The following is a 21,099-nucleotide window of genomic DNA, read 5'->3' on the forward strand; positions in this document are numbered from 1 at the left end:
TACCAAAATCAGTTAGCAAATTGAAGGAAAGCCAAACCAATGCACAAATACAGTTTTTCACTTGCAAAATGGGCCACCACTTAAGTTATCAGTTTTTATTAGATCTTTTGAATTATTAAGATTATAACTTATTAATAACAACAATTAATGATCTGCCCAAATTACCAAACCAGTCATTTCAGTTCAAGCTATTAAAAAGGATATGGAAACATCTAAAATATTTTTAAGAGATAAGGCCATAAGATAACTGGATTCTCACATTAAACCACCAACCCTTCAGGTGGAGGGGAGAAAAGGTGGTAGAAAAGCATAATCACACTGGCAAGATCATTTTCCCCTTAAGGTCTAATAATGCTAAAGAAAAACCTGCAGAGATTGCATGTACGCATGTGTCCAAATGAGGAAAGTTAGATACCTGCAGATTCAGTTTAAATGAAGGAGGAAGAGTTTGTGTTATGTTTGTAAAATCACCGGGCAGTTTTTTAAACTGGATTAAAGTTTATGAAATCTCATTCTCTGGAATGCTTTTAAAAGAAAGATAAATTATATTTTGTGCGTGATTATTTAGGTTAATCCCACTCAAAAGCTGAGATAATCTATTAGAGTTTCTTCTTTTTAATTATCTAGTTAGAATATGATATTGACAATGCCACTCTAAAACACACAGAAAATAACTACATATTCATTTGTTCCAATTTTTAAAAAGTAAAAGCATTTTATGTTTGCCACATCCATTTTTGCAATAATATAACCTGCTGACATGAGAGACACAATCATAAAAAATAAATAAGAGGGACATGATTTGAGGGAGAAAGTTGTATATACTGTGCTAAATTATGTGATATAAATTAAGATGAAGCTCTTCCACAGCAAATGGACAAAGGAAGTTTTTTAATTTGAAAAAAAAGGACCCTAAACACTAACTTTAAATTAATATAAAAGTTCTGAAAAATAAGTCTATAGCAAAATAGTTGAAGGTGCATTTTTTTCACCAAAGTTAGGAAAGCTATGTACACTAGGTACCAAATATATTTTCAATTGAAGTACTGAATCTTCAACTAGCCCTTAATAGAAACACCTCTAGTTTACCTCATTACCTCACAATTTGTTAGAGAGCCGTGTCCTCATTCTATCAGAATATGGTACACCAGAATACATACTTCTCAAAGCATATGTTCTAACAGGTCTAGAAGGTTTTCTTTGTTGTCTTCTAGGGCGTTTTTTATTACCATTCTTCTTACTTCCTGCAACGACAGAAGAGCCCCGCACAGGTTGCTTGGGAGAAGAGCTTGCTATAGCTCTTGACTGCTCTTCAGCTCCAGCTGATGGAATCGAGGCATTTGAAAGAATTTTAGCTGGTCTCTTTGCCTTCTTTAACCTACTGACATCAGAGTTTTTCTTCTTAAGATGCATCCTAACAAAAGTGCTCCTGGACCGATATTTGTGACGCAAAAACACAGAGTATTTTGGAATATACTTTTTAATTATATCACTTAGTTTGGTCTGAATCCAAATCGACCGTTTTTCTGAAGCAATTCTGGATTTTTGCTGGGGAATAACTGGTCTACAGTCTTCTTTGGGAAAACCTGGCTTATTATTAGTTGTCAACTTCCTTCTCTGAATTTTCCTTTTACTTTCCAAAAACTTATTTCTAATTGATTTCAGAGAAATTTTGGCAACATCATGATTTAAAAGAGTTGACTGGAAATTACTTTCTTTTGAAACCTCACTAGAATTCAAAATCTTGGATTTTTCCAGAAACACAGATTCACTGGCCTCCTGATGTGCCATTAATTCATGTCCTACTGACACTGTCATAAAAGGTGCCGAAGCAGAGCTTTGTACATAAGTATCACCATCTCCTGCATTAGAATTTAGGTGGCTAAAATGAATTTCCATACAGTTATTCCTGTCAGGCCCCGGTACTTCTATGTTCAAAGAAGGATCAATTACAATCTGTTTATTCAATGGGTCATAACAATTAAAGGAACTCTGGTTAAATTTGTACTGTATGCTAAGATCCCAATTATTTCTACTACCGTGCCTCCTTTTAGAGAAGTCGTTGGATTCACCTTTCTTCAGCTTAATATTTGAAGAAAGAACATAAATTAAGGCATTTGGTTGCAAAGGCTTCAAAACTGTAATACAGGACTCAGGAAATTCAACTTTTCCAATTTTTACTTTCTTTCTTGTTTTTCTGTCATTCTGTAAAAGTAAACGCTTCCTTACTGGAGAGTCTTTCTCTTGTCCAGTTATTCTTCTTTTTGTCCCTGGGTGACTTGCAAGATTGGTTTGAGTTCCATGGCTGACTTTTATAGCCTGGCATGGAGAAGCCACTCGGCATGTTTGTTCAAAATGCTTCTTTGCTGAAGGATAATGGCTAGGTTTATCTAAGGCCACTGAAAAGTCATCAATATCTGAAATACCACCTGCATTATCATCACAATCCGAAAGAACTTGAATTGATGTAGTGTCCTGATTGAGGTCACTCCAGGTAACCTTTTTTCCTTCATTCGATTTTTTTTTTTTAATTTTCCTGGTCTCACAGTCATCATCAAAGTAACAGTGGAAACGACCTTTCTTAAATTCCTTCACGACAGCATTAATTTTCACGTCACCTTCTCTCATTATCTGAGACCATGTTTTCCCCACAAATGAAGGAGGGACATGAGGCAAGCCTTCAAGAACTGGTTCATCAGGATCATCTTCCGTGACTTCCTTTGCTTTTTCCAGGTTCCGTATAGAATCAACCATGGGAACAGAGCCTGAATGGGAATTACGGTTTGTTTCTTTCAGGTCAAAAGACGTCTTCTCAAATAGGTCTATTTTATTAACAGCTTCTTGAGGCTGGTCATTGTCAGACTGAAGAGAGGGATCACATTGAAAATTCTTCCCAGAACCACAAGGTTCACAGCTCATACTTTTTAGATTGGTATGTTTTAACTTCAAAAGGTTTTCTTTATCAGGCATTTGATGAATCACCAACTCAGGAGACTCATTACAATCCACTGCAGAAACACTCGATTCACAGTTCTTATCTTTTAGGCCAATATTTTCGACATCTTTCCAAAGGTTGACTCCTTTGTTAGCCTTCTGGCGTTGCTGAGTCACTGGCTGAGAAGTCTCCTCCCGTTCAAAATTTCTTTTAGGACGATTAGATTGACAGCTCTTATCTTTGGGGTCAATATATTTGGCCTTTTTTTTCCCAGGCTCTTGTGACTGGGAAGTCATGGACTGATGAGAGGCATCAATTTGAAAATTTAGTTCAGAAATATAAGGCTCACAGCTTGTCTCTTCCAGAATAATATAGTCTTGCTTCTGGTTTACTACTTTAAAGGCCTTTTTGGAATGGTTTGTCACTGATTGAGGATATTCTAGTTCAGAATCACAAGAGTCACAGTTCTCATCTTCTGGAACAAAACTTTCTTCATTTATACAGCTGATTTCATTGACAGTCATCTGAGGTGAGTCAATCACCGGCTGAAAATGGACATCAGAATCTGAAATCATTTCACAATCGTTATCACTGGTCATCAGGTCCACAAATAGCATCTTCTGAAGATCTGTTTCTTTGTCTGACACTTGTTCGTTTATCACTATTTGAAGAGGAACATCAGAATCACACACTATTTCAGAATCACTAGGTTCACTGACTCTTTCTTCCATGCCAAGATGCTTTTCCATCTGAAGGTTTACTTCTTTGCAAACCACTTGAGGTTGGTCAACTTCTAACTGAAGATGAACACCAGAATCACATTTTATTTCAGAAACACTAAATTCACAGTTCTTATGAAGGTCATGATCCTTCTCTTGCAAGTTTATTTCTTTGACAGCCACAGGAGAATGCCCAGCTATGAAGTCAACATCAGAATCATAACTTACTTCAAAATCACCTAGTTTATATCTCTTATTTTCCAGGTAAATATGGCCTTCCTCCCAAAGACCTATTTCTTCAACAGCTTTTTGAAGTGGTCTAGTCACTAACTGAAGGGGATCATCAGAAACAAAACTTATTTCAGGACCACAAGGATCATTGCTCTTATCTTCCAAACTGGCTTGTTGCTCTTCCAATATGTGTGGTTGCTCAACCACTGATTGGAGATGGGCATTTGAAACATAAATGACTTCAGAATCATTGGGTTCATAGCTCTTAGTACACAGACAAACATGTCCCTCCCTCAGAAGATTTATTTCTGGAATAGCCTCTTGAATTTCATTAGCCACAGACTGAAGAGGTTCATCAGAAACAAAATCTATTTTTGAATCACTAGGTTTGACCACCTTATCTTCCAAGTCAACATCCTCCTCCCAAAGGTTGATCTCCTTAACAACTTTAGTTTGGCCAGCCGCTGACTGAAAAAGGACATCAGAATCATACACAATTTCAAAACACTTAGATTCATCTCTCTTATCTTCCATGTCAACTTCATCCTTCCAAAGGCTTACTTCTTTAACAGTTTCTCTAAGCTGGTTGGCCACTGGCTGAAGGGGGTCAACAGAATCAAAACTTATTTCAGAGCCACAAGATTGATTGTGCTTATCCTCTAGCTCAGTATGCTCCTGCTCCAAAATAGTTATCTGAGCATGATCAACTACTGACTGAACCAAGAGATCAGAATTCAAACTCATTTCAGAACCACTATATTGGCTGTTCTTATCTTCCAAGTACACATGACCTTCGTTCTTGAGGTTTATTCGTTTAACAGCTACTTCAGGTTGATCAGACACAGACAGAAGAGGAACATCAGAATTATGTATTAATTTAGAAGCATTAGGTTCATCAACCTTATTCTTCTGGCCCATACCCTCTTCTTTCCACAGGTTTGTTTTTTCAACCACTTCCTGAAATTGTTCAGTCAATGGCTGAAGAGGGTCATCAGAATGAAAAGCTATTTTACCATCACTAGATTCATTGTTTGTATCTTCCAGATCTACATGTTTTTCCTTCAAAAGGGCTAGTCGAGGTTGGTCAATGACTGAATGAAGAGGGGTATCAGTACCCAAATTTTTTTCAAAACCTCTATGTACAGTACTTTCATCTTCTGGGTCAACATGGTCCTCCTTTAAAATGGTTATTTGAGGTTTTTCATTCATTGACTGAAGAGGGACATCAGAGTCCAAAGTTATTTCAGAACCACTATATTTATCACTCCTGTTCTCTAGAACAACACGTTTTTCTTTCTGAACATCTATTTCTTTAACAGCTATTTGAGTTTCAGTCATTGAATAATCAGAATCTAAGTTTATTTCAGAACCACTAAATTTAGCACTTTTACCTTTTAACTTAGCTTGCTTTTCTTTTTGAAGCCATAGTTCTTTAACAACCACTTCAGGTTTGTGAATCACTGACTGAAGAGGGATATTGGAATCCAAATTTGTTTCAAAAACACTTAACTCATTACCTTTATCTGCTAAATTTACATATTCTTCTTTTTGGTTTACTTCTTTAATAGCTATGCCAGGATGATCAGTCACTAAATGAAAAGAAATATCAGACTTCATACTGCTTTCAGAAACAACAGGTACCTTACCCTTACTTTCTAAGTGTATAATCTCCTCTTTCAGAAGGTTTCTTTCTTTAATGGGATCTTCAGAACATCCAGTCACTGAACGAAAAACATCATAATCAAAACTTAATTCAGAACCACAAGGTTCATTTTCCTTATTTTCTAAGGGTGCCCACTCTTCTTTTTGAGGATTTAGCTTTTTAACAGCTTCTTCTGGATGGTTAACCACTGAGTGAAAAGGGATATAAGAATCCAAACTTATTTCAGAATCGGTGGGTTCATCATCCTTCCCTCCTAAGTGTATATACTCTTCTTTCTGAATGAATGTTTCTTTAGCAGCTACTTCAGGTTGATAAATCCCTGAATGAAGAGGTATATCAGAATCAAAAGTTATTTCAGAAACACAAGATTCATTACTCTTATTTCCCAGATCAATAGACTCCTCCTCATAAATGGCTACTTGAGATTGGTCAACTACTGAGTGAAGAGGAATATCAGAATCAAAAGTTATTTTGGAGCTAATTGACTCAAAGCTCTCATCTTCCAGGTTAATGTGCTTCTTTCTTATTTCTTCAACATCCAGCTCAGTATACTCAGTAACTGACATAAGAGGAGGATCGGAATCAAAACTCAACTCAGAACTGGAGCACCCATAGCTCTTAATTTCCATATCAACATTTAACGCTTTCAGATTTATTTCACCACAATCCCCCTGAGGTTGATCATTAGCTGATCGATAAAGAGAAGCATGAGAATCAAAACTTAGATCAGAAATGCTAGATTTAACACTCTTATTCTCCAGGTCAAGAGCTACTTCCTGAGCGTTTACTTCTTTAACTGCCACTTGCGATTGGTCAGGCACTAACTTAGCACCTGTTTTCATCAGATGAAAATTCATCTCAGGACCATGAGACCCACAGTTCATATCCACAATGTCATTCTTCTCTTTCAGAAGATAGATTTCTTCAACAGCCCTCTGAGGGTCATCAGTCATGGTCTGAAGAGAGACATCACAATCAAGATGTGCTTTAGCACTACTAGGCTTACGATTCTTATCTTTCAGATAGACAAGCCTATCCTCCAGGTTTCTTTCTCTGACAGCCAGTTGAGGATGGTCAACTACTGACTGAAGAGAAACATCACAATCGAAACTTGTTTCAGAACAACTCGATCCATAGTTCTTATCAACCAAGCTAATGTGAACCTTCTTCCAGAGTTTTGTTTCTGTGACAGCCACTGGGAATTGGTCAACCACTGACTGACGTGAGAAAACAGAATCAGCACTTATTTCAGAGCTACCAGATCCATAGTTCATATCAACCAAGCCAACGTGTGCCCCCTTGGGAAGGTTTACTTCTTTTTCAGGCTGTTGGGGGTAGTTATCAGTTGACTGAAGTGAGGCATCACAATCAAACTTCATCTCAGAATCACTAGATTCATAGCTTTCATCAACCAGCCTAATATGCATTGCCTTCTGAACACTTACATCTTTAACAATTACTTGAGTTTGGTTGGAAGTCAACTGAAGGGAGCCATCATAATCAGAGCTTATTTCAGAAACACAAGATTTATTGTTCTTATACTGCAAGTCAGCATGTACTTCCTTTAAGAGGTTTATTTCTTTGGCAGTCACTTTAGATTGGTCCGTCAGTGAATAAGAAGAGGAACTGCCATCAGAACTCATTTCAGAACCTCTTGATTCACAGTTCTTATCTTCTTGGTCAATTTGTTCCTCCTTCCAAAGGTCTGGCACAGCCTCTTCATGGTGATCAGATGCTGACTGAAGATAGCCACCAGCAAACTTCATTTCAGAACTCACTGAGATCTTCTGTTCCAAGAAGGCTGACTTGTTAAAGACCAAATGCTTTCCTTCTTGGGTATGATCCATATTAGGAAAGAATTTCTCATGATGCTTTGGAATGCCATCTTCAAAGATTCCTTTATTAGAAGGCATGTCAGTTTTATTCAGGTTGACTGTTGGGTTTACTGTAAATCTGGAAAGAGATTCCAATTTTAAGAAGCCTTCAGCACCCACAAATTCACGGACTTTAGAGCCAGTTGACAAAGTTTTACCCTGAGATTTTACATCTTCCTGTATAACCAATTTATCTGAATTTATACATAAAGATTTCCTGTTTGATTCTTTAGGTTTCTGATAAGTTATTGAAGAAGTTTCTGGATGGGATGATAGCATAGCGTTTTTAGAGCCCCTGTCTAGCTGTTTAAAGTATTTGTCAACTTTGTCTGGGTCACATTTGTTAACTGAATCCAAATGGGATCCTAGTGGTAACCCAGTAGTAGCATTAGTTGTAACTGGTCTTTCATGAGAACTTTCAGGTAAACAACTAACAGAAGCATTAGAAACCACTGATGAATATATTACGTTTTGTCTACTATTTGTAGCATGACCAATACCAACTGGGTTAAATTCTTTCATATGGCTCCCAATTTTATGAATGAACTCCAAGGGCTGCTGCTGTCCTTTCTCCAGTTTTTGAATAACTGATGGCCGAATTGAAACACTCTGTATATATTCCTGAGATTTACTAGGTTTAGAATACAGCTCTTCAACAGGTTCAGAAGCCTTGGAAGACATCTCTTCTCTGACTCCAGTAGCATCCTCAGTCATTATTTCAGGAACAAAATCGTCATTCGGAACCACTCCAGAAGGTGACACAGTAGTCATATGAAGTCTCTCATTTTGCATTGATCTAAAAAGCAAGGGGGAAAAATCCATAAAAATACTCTAACATCTGTTTAAGATTTTTATTAAATGCATAATAAATGTTATTTTCTTCCTACCCTGGGCAAGATTCCTAGAGGACACAGTCTCAAATTAAAATTAATTTTGTAATATTTGGCTAAGAAAAGAAAGGAAGGCAGAATCATAAAATCAAACAAGTTGGAAATCCCAAAAAATTTTCATCTGTATTCATGTGTGTTTAAAATTAACAACTAAATAAATAAATAAAATTAACAACTAAATCACAATCCGTATTTCTACTCATTTTAAACTAACTTTACAACAAAAAAAGGCCTCCAAAAATGTAACCATTAAAGGTTAAAAACCACTCTTTTATATAACTCTTATGCTAAAAAGGAAAACTTTTTAAACTATCTACAAACAAAATAAATAACTATATATTAAATCTATGAGATGTGATCAAAATGAAAACTTCACACTTTTAAATTTCCCATTAAAATAGGAATTAATAAACAGAAATTAACTAAATGAGCATCTTATTCAAAAAGACAGAAAAATAACCAAATCCCCCTACCTCAGGAAACTTGAAGATATAAATTAAGAAAAAGACCAATAAATAGGAAACAAAAGTAAAGCAAGAGCTGACTTTCAAGAAGCCTAAAATAATAGAAAAACCAACAATGTCTAGACAAGGGGGGAAAGAGAGATGAAATTTTTTAAAGATGAACTATATAATTCAGAAAGCTTATAAACATAAGTAATGTGGTACTGGCATGGGATTAAAACCATTCAATGAAAGAAAATGGTATTCAAAATCCAATATATAGATATAGAAGTAGATGTAGATACACACACACAAATACAGGAATTTTATGTTACAGGTGATGTTTTATATCAGTGGAGATAATTAGTATATTTAAAAAGTAAGTACTGCTATATACCACTTATAAAAATAAATTCCAAGAAGATTAAAAATATTTAAAAGAAGAGAAAAATGGAATTAAGAAAAAGACATGAAAGAAGCCATAAAGAAAAATTCTCCTTAGATTGTGTCAAAATGTTTCTTTCTATATGGTAAAAAATAACATATAGTTGATAAACACATGATAACAGAGTTGATAAACACATGACAGATTCTGATATTTAAAATACAAATAACATTTAAAATACAAAGGACTATTATTCATAAATATTGCATACAAACCCAAAATATACAAACAATTCAATGGAAAAATAAGCAAAGTATATGAAAAAACAATCCATAGGATAAATATATTTCTAATAACTATATAGCAAGAGAAATTCTACTTTACTCATAAATAAATAAAGGTTAATTAAGAGACACTTTTTGGCCTATTATTTTAGGGAGAAAGAAAGAGGTTGATAATCGCAATGTTGGCAAAAGTGACAGGAAATGAGCACTGTCATATACTACTGGTGTATATACATATATATACAATTTATGCAATAAATTATATATAAATTGGTATAGCCTTCCAGGAAATGTCTATCAAGAATTAAAATTTTCTTCTCTAAATGTCTGGTAGAATTCACCTGTGAAACTGTCTGGTCCTGGACTTTTGTCTCTTGAGAGTTTTTAAATTACTGATTCAGGGCTTCCCTGGTGGCACAGTGGTTGAGAGTCCGCCTGCCGATGCAGGGGACACGGGTTTGTGCCCTGGTCCAGGAGGATCCCGCATGCCGTGGAGCAGCTGGGCCCGTGAGCCATGGCCGCTGAGCCTGCGCGTCTGGACCCTGTGCTCCACAACGGGAGAGGCCACAACAGTGAGAGGCCCGCGTACCGCAAAAAAAAAAAAAAAAAATTACTGATTCAATTTCATTACTGGTATTTGGTCTGTTCATATTTTCTATTTCTTCCTGGTTTAGTCTTGGGAGATTGTATTGATACATTTCTAGAATTTGACCATTTCTTCTAGGTTGTCCATTTTATTGGCATATAGCTGTTCACAGTAGTCTCTTATGATCCTTTGTATTTCTGTGGTGTTTGTTGTAACTTCTCCTTTTCATTTCTGATTTTATTGATTTGGGCCCTTTCCCTTTTTTTCTTGATGAGGCTGGCTAAAGGCTTATCAATTTCGTTTATCTTTCAAAGAACCAGCTTTTAGTTTCATTGATCTTTTCTTAGTTTTCTAAGTCTCTATTTCATTTTTTTTATGATATCATTTTCTTAATTTTTTTTTGGCTGCATTGGGTCTTTGTTGCTGCGCATGGGCTTTCTCTAGTTGCGGCAAGTGGGGGTTACTCTTCGTTGTAGTGTGCAGGCTTCTCATTGCGGTGGCTTCTCTTGTTGCAGAGCACAGGCTCTAGGCGTGCAGGCTTCAGTAGTTGCAGCACGTGGGCTCAGTAGTTGTGGCACGCGGGCCCTAGAGCATGTGGGCTTCAGTAATTGCAGTGCATGGGCTCAGTAGATGCAGCACGCAGGCTCTATGGTGCGGGGCTTCAATAGTTGTGGTGTGTGGGCTCTGTAGTTGTGGCTCATGGGCTCTAGAGCTCAGGCTCAGTAGTTGTGGCACATGGGTTTAGTTGCTCTACGGCACATGGGATCTTCCCAGACCAGGGATCAAACCCATGTCCCCTGCACTGGCAGGCGGATTCTTAACCACTGCACCACCAGGGAAGTCCCTATTTCATTTATTTCTGCTCTGATCTGTATCATTTCTTTCCTTCGACTAACTTTGGGTTTTGTTTGTTCTTCTTTCTCTAGTTCCTTTAGGTGTAAGGTTAGGATGGAAAACTTCTGAATCAATCTATGAGGCCACCATCACCCTGATACCAAAACCAGACAAAGATACTACAAGAAAAGAAAATTACAGACCAATATCACTGATGAATATAGATGCAAAAATCCTCAACAAAATACCAGCAAACAGAATCCAGCAACACATTAAAGCGATCATACACCATGAACAAGTGGGATTTATCCCAGGGCTGCAAGGATTCTTCAATATACTCAAATCAATCAATGTGATACACCATATTAACAAATTGAAGAATAAAAACCATATGATCATCTCAATAGATGCAGAAAAAGCTTTTGACAAAATTCAACATCCATTTATGATAAAATCTCTCCAGAAAGTGGGCATAAAGGGAACATACCCCAACTTAATAAAAGCTATATGTGACAAACCAAAGCTAACAACATGCTTAACAGGGAAAAGTTGAAAGCATTTCCTCCAAGATCAGGAACAAGACGAGAATGCCCACTCTCACCATTTTTATTCAACATAGTTTTAGAAGTCTTGGCCACAGCAACAAGAGAAGAAAAAGAAATAAAAGAAATCCAAAATGGAAAGGAAGAAGTAAAACTGTCACTGTTTGCAGATAACATGATACTATACATAGAAAATACTAAAGATGCCACCAAAAAAAACTACGAGAGCTCATCAAAGAATTTGATAAAGTTGCAGGATAGAAACTTCATAAACAGAAATCTGTTGCATTTCTATACACTAACAATGAACTACCAGAAAGAGAAATTAAGGAAACAATCCCATTTACTATCACATCAAAAAGAATGAAACACCGAGGAATACATCTACCTAAGGAGGCAAAAGACCCGTACTCAGAAAACTATAAGACACTGACGAAAGAAACTGAAGATGGCACAAACAGATGGAAAGATACACTATGTTCCTGGCAGAATCAATATTGTTAAAATGACCATACTACCCAAGACAATCTACAGATTAACTGCAATCCCTATCTAAATACCAATGGCATTCTTCACAGAACCAGAACGAATAATTTTAAAAGTTGTATGGAAACACAAAAGACCCTGAATAGCCAAAACAATCTTGAGAAAGAAGAACAGAGCTAGAGGAATCACACTCCCTGACCTCAGACTATACTGCCAAGCTACAGTAATCAAAGCAGGATGGTACTGGCACAAAAACAGAAACATAGATCAATGGAACAGGACAGAGGGCTCAGAAATAAACCCACGCAGACTTCCCTGGTGGTCCAGTGGTTAAGAACTGGCCTTCCAATGAAAGGGACGTGGGTTTGATCCCTGGTTGGGGAACTAAGATCCCACATGCCACAGGGCAACTAAGCCTGCACACCACAACTACTGAGCCCATGTGCTCTGGAGCCCATGTGCCACAACAAGAGAGAAGCCCACGCACTGCAACGAAAGATCCTGCATGCTGCAACTACAACCCGTCACAGCCAAATAAATAAATAAATAAAAAGAAATAAACCCATGCATTAATGGTCAATTAATCTATGACAAAGGAGGAAAGAATATACAATGGAGAAAAGATAGTCTCTTCAATAAGTGGTGCTGGGAAAACTGAACAGCTACATGTAAAAGAATGAACTTAGAACATTCTCTAACACCATATACAAAGATAAACTCAAAATGGATTAAAAACCTAAATGTAAGACCAGATAATATAAAACTCCTAGAGGAAAACATAGGCAGAACACTCTTTGACATAAACCACAGCAATATTTTTTTGGATCCATCTCCTAGAGCAATAGAAGCAAAAGCAAAAATTAACAAATGGGACCTAATTAAACTTAAAAGCTTTTGCACAGTAAAGGAGACCATCAAAAAAATGAAAAGACATCAGGCATACCCAAATTTAGGAATATCCTACAAAATAACTGGCCAATACTCTTTTAAAAAGTGTCAAGGTCTTGAAATCAAAGACAGACTGAGGAACTACTCGAGATTAAGGGAAAGTAAGGAATTGTGACAACTCAATGCACTGTGTGGTCCTGGATGGAATCTTGGTCCAAAAAAAGGACATTAGTAACACTACTGACAAAATCTGAATCAGGTCTGTAAATAGTATGGTATCAATGTAATTTCATGGATCTGATCACTGTACTGTGGTTATTTTAGATTTAACATTTGGGGAAGCTAGGTAAAAGTTACATAAGAATTCCTTGTACCAGTTTTGCAGCTAAATTTTTGTAAGCCTGTAATTATTCCAAAATGAAAAGTTAAAAAATAAAAAATATTTTTAATGTCCATAAACTTTAGCCCCAAAGTTCAAATTCTAGGAATCTACTCCACAGAAAAAGTTGCATGTACAAATATGTTTGTTGAAGCATTGTTTATATACACTATAAACTGGTAATTTATACTGACCCCAAGATAGGCTAATTCCATCTTTCCACCAGCTAAGAAACCACATAATTTTTTTTAACATCTTTATTGGAGTATTATTGCTTTACAGTGTTGTGTTAGTTTCTGCTGTATAATGAAGTGAATCAGCTATATGTATACATATATCCCCATATCCCCTCCCTCTTGCGTCTCCCTCTCACCCTCCCTATCCCACCCCTCTAGGTGGTCACAAAGCACCAAGCTGATCTCCCTGTGCTATGCGGCTGCTTCCCATTAGCTATCTATTTTACATTTGGTAGTGTATATTTATCCATGCTACTCTCTCATTTTGTCCCAGCTTCCCCTTCTCCCTCCCCATGTCCTCAAGTTCATTCTCTACGAAAACCACATATTTTTTTCCTGACTTTTTCCCATTAAAACTTTTTCGCCATTTACTAAGTTCTAGGTTGGTGACTTGCAAAGCGTTCAAGAAGTTTATCCTTTTTTCTGCTGCTAGTGCTGAACTCAAATAATTCTGCACAGATGTGCTAATGATCTATTTTGCCTTATCTTGTATAGCTGTAGTTGCAAACTCACCACAGTACATAATCTGATTTTCTACCAAAGTTCTTCTTTAACATAGGACATTAACTTTTTTAAATGTTATCAAAATATTTATTTTTATTAAAACCAAAATAAATTAATACAAGAGTAAGCTATCAAGATACTGACAAATTATAAAAAGAGCCAATTCTATTTGACAAAATAGCAAATAGTTCCATTAATGTGGAATTAACTTAGTTTTTACCTTAACCACCCTTACTTGGCTACTGTCACCAACTTTCTGGTTACTAATCTCGTAAAAGTTATGTTTGCTCCCACCTTTTTACCGTGTTTAATCCTGTGACATCCTTACAAAACACCTTAATGATATATAATTATTTATTGGCCTAAGACTTTTCTTTAGAAAAAGCACAGTGTAGTCCATAACTTTTAGAGTGAAATTTCTTACCTAAGCTAGGAAAAATTTTTAAATAATTGCAAAGGTAAGTTACTAGATAAAATTTCACGTTATATTCCTTGATTCAAAGGTTCATTTTAGGAAGTATTAGAACAATTAACACAAACATTTACTGTAACATATAACTAACTTTGTGCTAATATTATTCCACTCAGTTACTTTACCTGCTTTCTTGATAATGATATGGGTGGTGCCTCAGAACATCCTGCAAGAAACGATCCATCAAACTAGTGGTAGCCATCAATTGTCTACTCTGTGTGGTCAAGTATCTGTGTTGATCACTGGATATATGCTATAAAGTAAAAAGAAAATGAATATTTTTAAATGGGTAATACTCATTAGTAGTGAGAGTGTCACAATATAAATTCATTATACACCTAGTAGAAGTATAAATTAATATACCCTTTCTATAAAGCAATTCTAAAATATGCATCTAAAAACCATAAGGGGGGCTTCCCTGGTGGCGCAGTGGTTGAGAGTCCGCCTGCCGATGCAGGGGACACGGGTTCGTTCCCCGGTCCGGGAAGATCTCACGTGCCGCGGAGCGCCTGGGCCCGTGAGCCATGGCCGCTGAGCCTGCGCGTCTGGAGCCTGTGCTCCGCAACGGGAGAGGCCACAGCAGTGGGAGGCCCGCGTACCGCAAAACAAACAAACAAACAAACAAAAACATTCTGTTTTTCACTTTCTGTACAGTATTCAATAAATTACATGAGCTACTCAATTATTATAAAATAGGCTTTGCATAAATGATTTTGCCCAATTGTAGGCTGATGAAGTGTTCTGAGTAATTTTAGGGTAGACTAGGTAAGCTATGATATTCAATAGGTTAGGTGTGTTAAATGCATTTTCAACCTAAGATATTTTCAAATTACAATCAGGATGTAATCCCATCATAAGTTGAGGAAGATCTGTATCATCTTCCTCTCTGTGGCTTGCCTTTTCACTTTCTTTTGTGTATGTGTGTGCATTTAATTTTTTAATTTTTCTTAAATTTCTCTCAATGTTTATAGTTTTCTGTGCAAAAATCTTATACATATTTTTTATACATATTCCTTAAACGTTGATGATTTTTGATGCTGTTGTAAATACCTTCTTCAAATCTCATCTTCTATGTGGTGTTTATATATAGAAAGACAATTTTTTTATTCTTTTTTTCTAACTATTTTTTATTGAAGTATAGTTAACTTACAATGTTATGTCAGTTTTATGTGTACAGCAAAGTGATTGCTATACATATATATATTTACTCTAAGAAGACAATTTATTTTTACGTTGGCCCAAAAGTTTTTAAAAATCACTTAACAATTCTAATAGTTCATCTAAATATCTTTAGGATTTTCTTTGTGCACAATCACACTGTATACAAATACTAACAGTTTTATTTCTTCTTCTCTAATCTTTATCATTTTCTTTTCTTTTTCTTTCTTTATTTCCCTGACTAGGACCTCTGATAAAATACTGAATATAGTTTAATTCAAACATCGTCTATTTTCACGTAATTTATTACTGATACATTTGTAGTTAATTCTTGTTTTTATTTTTAAATCTGTTTTATTATTCTATTCTTGCCTACACAGTGTCCCTATCTCTCTGCTTTCTTATTTTTTTGTGGACTACTTTTTATTATTCCAATTTTATATAGACTACAAAGATCTATATTTTATATAGACTTTTTCCTAGTCTATTAGTGGTAACAGACTATAACATGCAACCCTGACTGATCAAAAGTACTTGTTACTTTTACTCTCTCTCTCTCTTTTTTTAATTTGGCCATGCCTCACGGCATGTGGGATCTTGTGGGATCTTTGTTCTACTGACCAGGGATCAAACCTGCACCCACTGCCTTGGAAGCACTGGAAGTGCCGAGTCTTAACCACTGGACCACCAGGGAAGTCCCCACTCTCTTCTTGAACAATGCAAGGTCCTTAGGTATTAGCTCAATTTACTCCCCTTCCAATTTATATGCCACTGTTGTTAATCTCACAAGATATTATTCATTTACATTGCCCACCTATTTACCTTTCCATTGCTCTTCGTTCCTTCCTGTATCTCTGAGCTTCCAACTGGAATCATTTTCCCTCTACCTGAAAAACTCTTTTTAGTACTTCCTTTAATAAGTGTCTGCTGGTGATAAATTCCCTTAATTTTTGTTTCCTGAAAATATTTTATTTCACCTTATTTACTGAGTATAGAATTCTAAGTTGGCAGTTGTTTTCTTTCTTTTGGCTTCCATTATTTCTGTTGAATATTCTGATCAATATTCAGCTAGATCTGGGCCCCATATGTCTTCACTGCCTTAGTAGTTCACCAAAGCTTTGAATCATATATATACATATATATGTGTGTGTGTGTATTTTTTTCAAGCTTTTATAGTTAGTACAAATTACCTCAGCTACCATCACCAGAATCTTTTTAAATGTCAGTTTAGTACAGGAGTATCCAAATGTCTAAAAATTATTATTCTAAACCTTAAGCAAAAAAATTATACTGAATGCTTATTGACTAGAACTTGTAGTTAAAGCATAAACATGTTTTATCACTAGCAAAAGTTCAACAAATAATTTTCCATTCAAGTGATGATATAATTTCTCAATCATGAGAGAAATATTGAAGAGAACTTGAGATTTATTATCTGCCTCCTCATGTTTATAACCAGCATTAAAAATTATTTCTTTTTTAAAAAGGCAGAGATGTAGAAATCACAATAATAAAAACTCTTCCTAGTATGAATTTAGGTGTTTACTATTAGATCATTAAACAAAACAAATGCTACTAAACAGCATAATTTTTATATATTATAAACTTGTCTTAGATATCATCAAAGATCAAACAGTTTAGCACTAGCAGAAGCTTCATTATATGATTGCTTCACCTATGAGACAATTCCACAGCTGAAGAAAAACTTGAGAATCTTCTAAGTTAACAATCCTGGTCAGAAAGCTGCAGCTACTATGACCATGAATACTTATTTCAAAATCTCCATACTTGATGTTTCACAAACTCTTCCAACAAAAAGAAGAGAAAGGAATACTACTCAACTCATTCTATGAAGCCAGTACTACCCTGATACCAAAACCAAACACATCACAAGGAAAAAAAGCTACAGATGAGGACTTCCCTGGTGGCACAGTGGTTAAGAATCCGCCTGCCAATGCAGGTGGCACAGGTTCAATCCCTGGTCCAGGAAGATCCCATATGCTGCAGAGGAACTAAGCCCTCACACCACAGCTACTGAGCCCGCGTGCCACAACTACTGAGCCCACATGTCACAACTACTGAAGCCCAAGCACCTAGAGCCCGTGCTCTGCAACAAGAGAAGCCACCACAATGAGAAGCCCGTGCACCGCAAGGAAGAGTAGCCCCCGCTCGCCACAACTAGAGAAAGCCCGCACGCAGCAATGAAAACCCAACACAGCCAAAAAAAAAAAAAAAAGCTACAGACAATATATCTTATGGATATATATGCAAAAATCTGCAACAAAATACTAGCAAGCCAAATCCAGCAACATATAAAAAGAATTATACACCATGACCAAGTGGAATTTATCCCAGGAATGAAAAATTGGTTTAACATCCAAAACTCAAACAGTGTAAATGCTATAGACTGCACTGCGTCCACCCCTCCCACCTCCGCCAAATTCTTATGTTGAAGTTCTAACCACTAATGTGGCCGTATTTTTAAAAGACAGGGCATCAATCTTCATGAACTTGGATTAGGCAATTTTTTTTTTAGGCAATTTTTATGACACCAAAAACACAAGTAACAAAAGAAGATAAGACAAATTCAACTATAGCAAAAATTTAAACTTTTGTGCATCAAAGCATAAAATTCAAAGTCCTTACCTTGTCTTACAATGACTTACAAAATCTAATGCTCTGAATTCCTCACCTGTCACTTAACTTCCACCCCCCACCTGACCTCCACTGCAGCCACATTGGCCTCCTGGCTTTTAGTTAGCATGCTAACCACTCTTCTGCCTCAGGGTCTCTATCCTTGCTCTCCTGTCCCTCTACCCAGAAATTCTTCCCCCAGATATAAGCAAGCCTGGCCCCTGCATTTCATTCAAATCTCAACTCAAATGTCACTTCCTTAACCTTACCTGGCCACTCTACCTAAAATTGCACACTCTTCCCTATTTTATTTTCCTCATAACATTTATCACAATCTGACATACTATGTACTAAACTTATATGACTACTTACTTTCTGTCTTACTGCACTAAAGTATAAGCTTCATGAATAAAGGAAACTGATTTTGTTCATGGCCATATCCCTAGAAACTTAAACAGTATCTGCCCATTAGTAGAGTCTCAATATAGTCTGTTCAATGAAGGAATAAATGAATTTAATTAAACGTAAAAGAAGGGAAAGTTACGACTAGGTCCTTTGTGGTATAACCATAGTAATAGGATCTTCTCACCTGTTCCAGGTTATTATAGTGCACACAGCAATAGCTGCAATATCCTGGTCTGTTCCGCATATTGAATAACCAAAGTCAGATGGCTATTGTCCTTGAACACTCAAACTGGAAAAAAACAAAAATGGCAAAAGCACAGTAATTCCTTATTACCATAAGGAAAATAGCTATGATAATATCAGAGACCAGAAATTCATTCTTGGGTCCTACCCACTCATATTTCTAATAATTGCGAAAACAGACAAGGCTACCGTGAGCTACTGAACCAATCAATGAGCCTGGAATAAAATGAGACCTCTGAATCTTCTTTTCTTTTTTAATTGAGGAATAGTTGAGGCACAATGTAAGTTTCAGGTGTTCAACACAGTACAATTCACAATTTTTAAAGGGTATATTCCATTTATAGTTATTATAAAATATTGGCCATATTCCCTGTGTTGTACCATATATCCATGTAGCTTATCTATTTTATACATAGCAGTTTGTACCTCTTAATTCCCTACCCTTATCTTGCCCCTCTTCTCTTCCCTCTCCCCACTGGTAACCACTAGTTTGTTCTCTTTATCTATGAGTCTGTTTCTTTTCTGTTATATTCACTAGTTTATTTTTTAGATTCCACATATACGTGGATATATATGATATCATACAGTATCTGCCTTTCTCTGAGACCTATGCATCTTCTAAAAGAGTAGTGTGTTGCCAGTATTTGAAGCCTAGATGACTACATTTTTTATTGATTTTCTAAGTTGTTAAGAGTTATCAGAAAGTGATTCAGTATTGAATACAGTACTCAATTTATAAAGACAAATTACTATTTCTAAGTTGTTACTATAGTATATTTACTATACTTTAACAAAGCTTATTAATTTTCCCATTATGTTTCTACATAAAATCCCAGATTATGTGAACTCTCAGTGTCATATATAACATCTTATTCTCTAGCATGAGAGTAAAGATACTACATTTATTTTCTGCTTAATCCACAGAGGCAGATTTTAAAGTAATTTATCCAACAAAGTTGCTAAAAAACAAAATAGCAACTAATACAGCCTCTGAAACAAAAGACATTTCTCTTCTGACAATTACATAAACCAAACGAATATGAAGAATTTTTTTCCAATTAGTGCAATAAGATTTCTCTACAAATAAAGAATAGTTTCCAAGTTTCTACCCTCCTCCCCAAAACTATCCTTCATCATTACATACTGCATTACATACTGGTTTCCAAACCAGGCTGAATATAAAAATCATACCCCAAAATTCTGATTTAGTAAATCTGAGAATAGAGCCTAGAATTCAGAATTTTTTAAATTTCCCAAGTAATTATGATACACACACAATTTATTCACATACACAAAATATAACAAATTTAAGTAATAAATTAAATACAATGAGTTTTTTTGCTGTTTTGTGAAAGTGAAAATAGGATTTTAAGAGATAATTTCATCAAGGTTTTAATTCTAATTATTTTAAACACTCTTATCTGTCGAAAAAAATAAAGAGAATGATCCTATAACGTTATGAGTGTTTCTGATAAGATTATCCTGCAACAGAAAAAGTTTATTCATTAAAATCAATGTTCAAAAATTGAAACCACAGCCTTAAAACCAATAAGAATAGAAAAGCTTCATTAAATCAAAATGCTATCGTAACATTCACTTACCCATTACTTCTTATTATGAGAAACTTTGATAGTTTCTGACTTCTCACTTATAGGGAAAATAAATCAATTAAACCAGCTTCTGAAATAAAGAATATATAAGAAATTATTTACTTAAAATTTCATCTTTTTTCCATTAACTTACGTCACTTATTAACCTGAAGCAACAAAATGAAAGAAAGTTTAAGTTGTATTCATAGATGTGGCAATTTTCAGGCTGAGAGAACTCTAGAGTTTAAACCTGAACTCTGAAAAATCATTAAATAAACTTTTTAGTGCTTTATTTAAAATATAATTAAAACATTCATTGAATAAAAGGCAAAATGAAAGCATGAGTCTAACATCACACACACACACACACAAAATTTAAAAACTTTAAATATTTTTTGATCTTTAACCCTTATGGACTTTAACTCCCATGGCATTATTACCTGCCATTTCATCATCTCTAGTGCCATGCCACAATGAAACAGAGCTACAGTAAACCAAAAGCACCTGTTGGCATTTGGAAAAATTCACATGCTAAAACCCCAAAAACTTATGGAATCAAAATCCCCTGGTGGGAAGCCAGGCACATGCATATTACACATATTTAAAATGTTCCAAGGTGATTCTGATATAGGTTGAACCAATAATACGTCATTTTTCATGTACTAACAAAATTCTTAAAGAGATCATTTCTTTGGGGCCCGGGATTACATTACTTTACA

At 35.7% G+C, this 21,099-nt stretch overlaps 1 protein-coding gene across 3 annotated transcripts; it reads right to left on the reverse strand.

Annotated features, from left to right (window-relative positions):
* Positions 1-918: 918 nt before the first annotated feature.
* Positions 919-18,838, reverse strand: ZDBF2 (zinc finger DBF-type containing 2). Of its 3 annotated transcripts, none has more exons than XM_060151341.1 (5): positions 18,733-18,838; positions 14,477-14,604; positions 5,538-8,218; positions 5,090-5,408; positions 919-4,972 (listed from the first exon to the last, which is right to left on the reverse strand). In XM_060151341.1, exons 1-5 carry the CDS (start codon positions 18,790-18,792, stop codon positions 1,099-1,101), a joined length of 7,062 nt encoding a protein of 2,353 aa, XP_060007324.1. In that variant the 5' UTR covers positions 18,793-18,838; the 3' UTR covers positions 919-1,098. The 3 variants fall into 3 exon arrangements, with proteins under 3 accessions (XP_060007324.1, XP_060007325.1, XP_060007323.1); XM_060151342.1 differs by lacking the exon at positions 18,733-18,838 and adding an exon at positions 16,332-16,385; XM_060151340.1 differs by having other exon boundaries at positions 919-8,218.
* Positions 18,839-21,099: the final 2,261 nt, after the last annotated feature.

The sequence above is a fragment of the Lagenorhynchus albirostris genome, chromosome 6 (assembly GCF_949774975.1).
Source record: "Lagenorhynchus albirostris chromosome 6, mLagAlb1.1, whole genome shotgun sequence".
Taxonomy (NCBI): Eukaryota; Metazoa; Chordata; class Mammalia; order Artiodactyla; family Delphinidae; genus Lagenorhynchus; species Lagenorhynchus albirostris.

Bases quoted from the DNA above. Each gene is read 5' to 3' on its own strand.
- ZDBF2 (XM_060151340.1), bottom strand. From the start codon at position 18,792: ATGCGGAACAGACCAGGATATTGCAGCTATTGCTGTGTGCACTATAAT. The intron at 14,605-18,732 runs GTGAGAAGATCC...TTTACTTTATAG, and splicing joins ACTATAATAACCTGGAACAG to CATATATCCAGTGATCAACA. The intron at 8,219-14,476 runs GTAAAGTAACTG...CTTGCTTTTTAG, and splicing joins TATCATTATCAAGAAAGCAG to ATCAATGCAAAATGAGAGAC.